General features: G+C 36.7%; 1 protein-coding gene across 2 annotated transcripts; it reads left to right on the top strand.

Annotated features, from left to right (window-relative positions):
- Window positions 1-701: 701 nt before the first annotated feature.
- LOC110103170 (probable serine/threonine-protein kinase WNK1) lies at window positions 702-4,069 on the top strand. Of its 2 annotated transcripts, none has more exons than XM_020831773.2 (7): window positions 702-1,048; window positions 1,177-1,214; window positions 1,376-1,603; window positions 1,697-1,917; window positions 2,058-2,206; window positions 2,304-2,739; window positions 2,879-4,069. In XM_020831773.2, exons 1-7 carry the CDS (start codon window positions 992-994, stop codon window positions 3,772-3,774), a joined length of 2,025 nt encoding a protein of 674 aa, XP_020687432.1. In that variant the 5' UTR covers window positions 702-991; the 3' UTR covers window positions 3,775-4,069. The 2 variants fall into 2 exon arrangements, with proteins under 2 accessions (XP_020687432.1, XP_020687431.1); XM_020831772.2 differs by having other exon boundaries at window positions 703-1,048; window positions 2,058-2,215.
- Window positions 4,070-7,993: the final 3,924 nt, after the last annotated feature.

Raw genomic sequence — 7,993 nt, 5'->3', positions numbered from 1 at the left:
CGAACCAAATATTCGACGAGCTACTCGTTGTTCGGTTTGATTAAAGCTCGTTTGTGATCATTTAATTAACTAAACAAACAAACTTGAACAATATTTTAAATACTCGATTCTTAAATAAACAAACTTGAACACTAATGCATTCGGCTCATTTATGTTCGCGAACAACATCATTTGAAGTTCGTGAACAAGCTCGACATTAAGCTCGATAAAAGCTCAATTCGTGTTCGATTTTGAACTCGTGAATAAGCTCGATAAAAATAATTAATATTTGACTATATAATTAATAAATAGACAATTGCTTTTATTATAAATGTGTTCGTTCATAGATATGTTGATGAACGTGTTTATTTGATAGTTAAAAAAATTCGTTAATTATGTTTGCGAACAAGCTCAATAAGCACTAAACGAACGAACATGAACTGAACATGAACCGAACATGAACACTCATTAATTTAAATGAACCAAACATGAACACAAATAATAAAGCTCAAACAAATAGCCAAATTTGAACAAGCTGATATTAAATGAACACAAATATGAACGTTCACATACTCGACTCGGCTCGATTCGTTTGCAGTTCTAAGTGCACAAAATAATAAATAAAATAATACCTTGCGGAGCTTCTTAGTTGGGTAATTAGCAAAAGAACGCGTTATATAGATAATTAAGTGGAAGAGAAAGGATTCTTAGTCTATTTGCGAAGGTGGAGGAGGAAAGGCAAGTTAGGAAAGCGGAAGGGGTCCAAATGAGTACCTTTTGTCCTTCTCTTGTCCTTATCGCCTGCGCTCAGAACTGATATAGGAGGCTAAGATGTGCGGTGGAGTTTTTGTTCCCCATCAATTCTAGTTCCTCTCTTCTTCTTCTTTCGGATTCGGTTTTCGATCTCTATCTCCTTCTTCTAGCTCTTTTTTGAGTTCTCTTCCATGAAATCTGCATAAAAAATGAATCTTTGTTATCATTAAGTAAGATGCATTAGATACAGCTTTGGAGAATGGACTCAGAATACCAAGAGTTTGTGGAAGTGGATCCAACTGGCAGATATGGAAGGGTAAATCTCATTCATCTCTTTCTTGCTCGTTGACTGGTTTGATTTATTGTTTTTTTTTCTAGTTTAGATATTTGTATTACATGGTTTGCCAAGTTGCGCTAACTCGATTGTTTCTGATCCCTGTGCAGTATAATGAGATCTTAGGCAAGGGTTCATCAAAAACAGTGTATGAATCAAACCCCTCTTTTATAGCTTTTCCACTTTTGAAACCTAGAATAAAGTTACCTAATTTATTAGCATGGGCAATTTTTTCTCTCAAGCTCGTGGGTTTCTGAAATGGGAAGAGTTCCTTTTTTTTTGTTTTGTTTTGCTGCAATTTGATGGCAGATATAGGGCTTTTGATGAGTATGAGGGGATTGAGGTCGCTTGGAACCAGGTGAAGTTAAATGACTTTCTTCAAAGTCCTGAGGATTTGGAGAGGCTGTATTGTGAGATCCATCTACTCAAAACCCTAAAGCACAAGAACATAATGAAATTTTGTTCTTCATGGGTCGATATCTCCAAGAGGAAGATCAATTTTGTCACTGAGATGTTTACTTCTGGTACTCTGAGACAGTAAGTTGATCTATATTTAGCATAGATGTCTTGTTTTTGCTTGGGTGGGATTCTATTTCCCTTTTTTCATGGTGTAATCCTTTCCAAATTTAGGTATCGACAAAAACATAGGAGGGTTAACATCAGGGCAGTGAAGCATTGGTGCAGGCAAATCTTAAGTGGCCTGCTCTACCTCCACAGCCATGACCCTCCCATCATTCATAGAGACCTCAAGTGTGACAATATTTTTATTAATGGAAACCAAGGAGAGGTCAAGATTGGTGATCTAGGTCTTGCAGCGATCCTTCGGAAACCACATGCTGATCATTGTGTTGGTAATCTTCTAAATCACCTTGTTACATTGAGTAAAAAAACTATATATATATTTTTCTTTTTGATGATAATGGTTTCCTTCCCAAAGAAAGAACTTGGATCAGCTTGTAGATATAAGTGGTTCTGTTCTAATCTACTACAGGAACACCAGAATTCATGGCCCCAGAGGTTTATGAAGAGGCATACAATGAATTGGTTGACATTTACTCTTTTGGAATGTGTGTTTTGGAGATGGTCACCTTTGAATACCCTTATAGTGAATGTACTCACCCTGCACAAATCTACAAAAAGGTTATCTCTGTAAGAGCCAAAATCCTATAACTCTTCTGTGTTAATTTTGATCTTTAAGTTATCCTTCTATCTGATGATGATGGCTTTTCTTCCATAGGGTAAAAAGCCGAAAGCATTACGTAAAGTAAAAGATCCTGAAGTGAGACAATTCGTCGAGAAATGCCTGGCAAAGGTGTCAAAGAGACTCTCTGCAAGAGAGCTTCTGAATGATCCTTTTCTCCAAATCGATGAGCGTGGCTTGACATCTAGGGAAGGAGACATCACTGTGATGGGTCAGATTCTTAAGCAACCTTATTATAGTCCTCTTAACAGAGACTACTCCTTGATAACTAGTAGTTTTTCATCCGATGATTTGCACTATGACATAATGGAAGAGAATGGCTGGGATTGGGATGCTGTAGAATTTGAAACACACAGGCTCAATCTTTTCAGTCCAGGAAAAGAACCTCATACTAATTCGGAAATCATGATCAAGGGGAAAATGAGAGATGATGGAAGCATCTTTCTAAGGCTTAGAATCTGTGATAAAGAAGGTACATTACTGTGCAATTCATTTATTTTATAGGATGAGGATCCAAACAATTGGAATTTGCTCCAAAACTATGATGAATGATTTTATTTCTTTCGCTTCTGTGCTATTTGTTTTGTTGACACCCCTAATATACTGTGCAGGGCACGTCCGGAATATCTACTTCCCGTTTGATATCGAAAATGATACTGCATTAGGTGTTGCAGCTGAGATGGTTGCAGAGCTGAGCATAACTGATCATGACGTTACAGAAATTGCAGAGATGATAGATGGTGAAGTTTCTTCCTTGGTGCCAAAGTGGAAGACTGGTGTTGGTATAGCAGAAGTACCAGGGAATGTAGTTTCATCCATTTCTGGTAATCATGAGGCAGATACTTCATTAGATTTTTCTATTTTAAACTACCTTTTGATGAACAATAGAAGTTGTGGAAATCTTAATGCAACTTCCTGCTCCCACCTTGACTGTGCTATTCATGGGCGATTTGAAGAGATAACATATCATGTCAGTGAATCCAAGTGTGATGAAGTGGAACCTCCATCTCTCTTCTCTAGCCAGCCAGATGCTCCCTATTCAAGTAATTTAGATAATGGGAGGCTGAAATCTGACAATTGCCCACTTGAAATGCTTGAGGACCTTGAGAAAATAAATGAAAAAGCATTAGGTCTTGAAAAGTGTCAGACAGAGCAAGAGTCTTCAGACTTCAAAGAGTCAAAAGAGCAAAATGTGATTGCAAGTTCTTCAATTCTTAGCACATTGCAAGAGTCAGCAGCTGATAAACAAATGAAGTCCTTTCATTTGGGAAGAAACTTCTCATATCAAATCCCTGGTAATGACAGTTTTTCTGGTGACACAAACAAAACCAAGGTTCTTAAGAAGAAATCTGCAAACAATGGTAATGGTTTTCAGTGGATTGGCCACCCTTGTCCGGTGAAGCCTAATATTGCAACAGAGAGTATTTTTGAGAAAGGAGTTTATATTCAGGAATTCATTACCCAAGCAATGTCCTCAGTGCCAAGCCATTTCAAATGGATGTTGTAGACTTTAAGGAATCCCTGAAGACTTCATGGTATGCTTCATTCTGATATATATTTTTTTTTTTGTAAATTTCTTTCATCTTCATTTTGTATATATACCACAGCAAGGTTATTTCTCTGATTATGATGTGATGGGATGAATTGGGGTGTTGATTCTCTCTTAGATCAATGACTAAGAGATAAGTTACTTGTTTATGAATTTTTAACACCGAAAAACTGGTTCATGGTTCATTTATTTATCATTGTGGTCTCCTTTTTCATGTTTAAAATGAAGCGTGAAGAAAGGATATTTGAGCACATCTGGAATGTGTTCTGCTAGTTCCATGAGCTATTTGTTCTCTATCTTCTCCAATTTACTGAACTGTGGACACCCTAAATTCCAATAGAATTACCATGGAAGATTAGCGTAAGCATTGTTTAATTTGTTCAAATGATATGAAGTCATGAGCTGCTAAGTATTGCAACTCAAAGACCTGAATTCTTTGTTGAAGGTTTGTGAAGTCTTATCCTAACGCTGATTGTCATGAAAAGGTTGGAGGAGCTTTAGTGGAATATAAGATTAGAGAGTCGTATTAAATGTTTTGGTCACATAAAACGGCTGCCTTCAAGTGACCTGGTTAGCAAAGTAGATGTATTAGATTTGACTTATGTTAAGAAAAGTAGATGTAGATCTAAAAATACTTGGCTAGAAAATATTAGAAATGATATTTTTTATTAGATTTAAATGAGAATATAATTATTAATGGAATTCAAGGGAGAAAAATGATTTATGTAGCCAACCCTATATAGTGGGATAAAGACTTGATGTTGTTGTTGTTGGTGGTGTGATCTCTTATAATTGTAGCATCTAGCATCTAGCAATATTGAGGACAATAAGGGATTAATTAACAAACCATATAAATCTTGATTTCTTGTTTTTTTTTTGTTCTGAACATTATGTGATGATTATTATTTATTATCATGAATGATAATGGTTAATATCACTTATATCAAAATTACCTATTCTAAACTTTCACAATTAAAATATTTTTCTTATTCATTGAAATCGTAGAGCTCTTTCTATAGAAGGAATATATTTTTTTCATTAAGGAATAATGCATTAAATTTACACACACTCATATCGGAGTCCCTTTCTCCCCTGCTGCTCATTCCAACTTCCACCATATCCTTCCCACAATCAACTCTCATCAAGCATTCAAACCCCCTCTTTGTATCATCATACTCCCCTATTGAATCAGCTAAGTCCCTGCTCATCCTCCATCCTCACTACCTGTCTCAGAAACTCATTTCAAAACAGGTAATCTCAAACCCAAACGCATCTACAATCTCCTGGCCACTTCTCAACCTGCCCTACTCCCACCAGTTACATCGAGGATGCCAAACCTCCACATTGGCGTTCAACCATGTCCTCTGAGTTCCGCGCCTTGCAAAAACAGGGCATGTTGTCCCTTGTCCCAGCTTCTTCAAATAACATGTGCTTGGCTGCTGCTGGACATACAAAACCAAGCTCCAACCCAATGGTCAGAACGATCGCTACAAGGCACGCCTGGTAACTCAGTGCTTCACTCAAGAACAAGGAGTTGATTATCAGGGGACTTTTAGTCTGGTTGCAAAGATCCCAACAATTCGCATTCTACTCATCATAGCCCTTCAACGCAATTGGCGAGCCACTCAGCTAGATGTCTCCAATGCGTTTCTTCATTAATTTAATTTAATTATCATAGATTTATTCTCCATTAAGATCAACATCGTCTCAATTATTTGAGTATTCAAACAAAGCCGAGTGATTAAGAGTTTTCTTTTTCTATTCTCGAGCACTTTTAAGCTCACTAACTGCTTATATTAACACCGTGGATGCTTGTCAGTAAAAAATAAATAAAGAAAATAATCCCATCCCAACTATTATTATTATTATTATTATTATTTGATAAATATTTAGCCAACTTATGGTTTGGTGGCTGAAAGCGAAAGCCCCTTATTTGGTTGATTACTCCGATGAAAGTTACTTCCAACATTTAATGGGTAGCCGATTATTCAATTGGATGGGCCGTCTTTATTTGTTTGATTACCAATCTATTTAATATTCAAAGACACTTTTAAGATTTTTTAAGTACCAATTAATTTTTATATATATAATGATCGGGCATGAATCTCGGGTCATATCGGAAATTTTTAAACTTAAATTCAGAATTACTTGAACTCTAATTTCAATAAACTTATAGTCAAATTAAAAATTTCATGAGACAAATTCAACACATTAAAAAACGGTTCAATTTGAGCCTAAATGAGTTCAAAGTAAGGACCATAAGTGTAATTGAAAACTTTAGGAATGCGGCTCATATGACCTCTATTGTTTGTTAACTACAGCCATCCGATCTCCATCCCCCATCTAATATTATAGTCCTTTGACCTCCGTTGTCTGAATACTATCCTTTGACCTCCATCCATAACTACGGTCCTCTATCTCTATTGCCTAATTACGATCATATAATCACCATCATTTGACTACGATCCTCTGAACATTATCACTTGACTATTGGCTGCGACCTATAATCTTTTGATCATTATCATATGGCTACTCCAATGCATACTGACTTCATCGCCTACTATCATTAATAATGCCAACACACATTCACTTGTAAGATCGATGCACACTGTCGATACCAACTATGATCCCAACTTCAGCACTTAGATTTATGTTGGATTCCTACAAAATGACTCTACTACTTCAACCAACAAGTGTTCTTCACAATGTATAATGCCTTTCTCGAAGGAATGACTTATAATCAAATATAAATATTGATAGAAACATTCTAATTGTGTCAGGCCTTATAATTTTTTCCCTTTTCTAAATTTTTCACTTAAGAAAAAATATATAAGAAGGTCAAGAATTCTTCAAATTTTTAAATGCTTGCGTCAACACAATGTGCTAGATGATTTATCAATTTATAAAGTTGAAAGAGAACACCTCAAAGGTTAGAAAATTAGATTGTGTAGGAACGATCTGACTGATTCAACAGTGAACCGATTACCTGATTGATCGATTCAATTTAGTGCTAAAATTATTTGTGCCAAGAACAAAAGAAAGAATTAGATTATATATAAATTTTATTTTTTATAAATTAATTCTCTTTATTTTTTATATATTTTATATTGTTTTTAAAAATTTAGATTTTCATTTAAACAATTTTAATATTTATTAAATCATTAGAGTTGAACTTTGAATTTCTGTACTTTCGATTCGATATCTCATTTAATTTTGCAGAACTTTGAAAAATCTTTTACATTCAAAGTGCAGCTTACGCAAAAGTGCAAGAAAATATAATAAATAAGTAAATGACGCAATCTTGAATTTGATCGTACCCTTACATCAGGTCGTAGCTCCGCGGCGCAATGTCTTTAATTCCTGTGCATCCCGCTAAACCGCCTCCATCGTCACATATATAAGTGGGTGTTCTTTCTCTCTGCATTTAGCTTCTCTCTGCCTGGTCTCCCAAGCAGTGACTCACGAATGTCTCTATGATCCTCGAATGCCTCTCTTGTGAATATGCATACTTTTTAGTTTTATTTGAATCTTCATCAATATTTGATGACACAGCTCATTTTGATTTTTTAGTTGTGTGACTGTCTTATTGGGTCTACCCGTTTGTGGAATGAGTCGGGTTTCAGGTTCAACAAATCGACCTGTTTCAAAAATCAGGTTGGTTCAGGTTGACACGGAAACTCAAAAATGACCCGGGATGACCGTGGAATGATTAGCTAACCCGCTTGAGGTGTATGCCCGCCTTTGCTGCCTGCATCGAGTGCCCGTGCAGCCTGCCGTCTGCCAGCGTCGAGTGCCCCCTAGTCGAGTTGCATCTTTTTGTGTGAGCCACCGATCACGTCGTCAATCTCATCTCCCGCACGTGTCTGCAGCCGCTACCGCCACTGCCAGCGACTATCTTGCCCATGGCGGGTTGCAGAGCTGTGCCTGTCGTCAGCGATCGGGCAAACCGATAACCCACGGGGTCAGTCCGGGTTGAAATATCTGACCCGTTTGCATAAACAGGTCGGGTTCGGGTCAGACCAAACAAAATACAACAGTTCGAATTCGACCCAAACCCAACAAGACTCCTTTGATAGCTCTAATCAAGCTGTTATCCCATTATGTGAGGTCATCTATATGAATCTTCATTGAGATTAAAATCTCATTTTGATCTACAGTTGAAATCGAGCTAAAAAGG

This window comes from Dendrobium catenatum, unplaced genomic scaffold, assembly GCF_001605985.2.
Source record: "Dendrobium catenatum unplaced genomic scaffold, ASM160598v2 fragScaff_scaffold_1573, whole genome shotgun sequence".
In the NCBI taxonomy this organism is placed as follows: Eukaryota; Viridiplantae; Streptophyta; class Magnoliopsida; order Asparagales; family Orchidaceae; genus Dendrobium; species Dendrobium catenatum.
The sequence above is the reverse complement of the archived record's forward strand: the minus strand, read 5'-3'. Positions and strand labels throughout refer to the sequence as shown.

Bases quoted from the DNA above. Each gene is read 5' to 3' on its own strand.
- LOC110103170 (XM_020831772.2), top strand. From the start codon at position 992: ATGGACTCAGAATACCAAGAGTTTGTGGAAGTGGATCCAACTGGCAGA. The intron at 2,216-2,303 runs GTAAGAGCCAAA...TTTCTTCCATAG, and splicing joins TCTACAAAAAGGTTATCTCT to GGTAAAAAGCCGAAAGCATT. The intron at 2,740-2,878 runs GTACATTACTGT...TATACTGTGCAG, and splicing joins TAGAATCTGTGATAAAGAAG to GGCACGTCCGGAATATCTAC.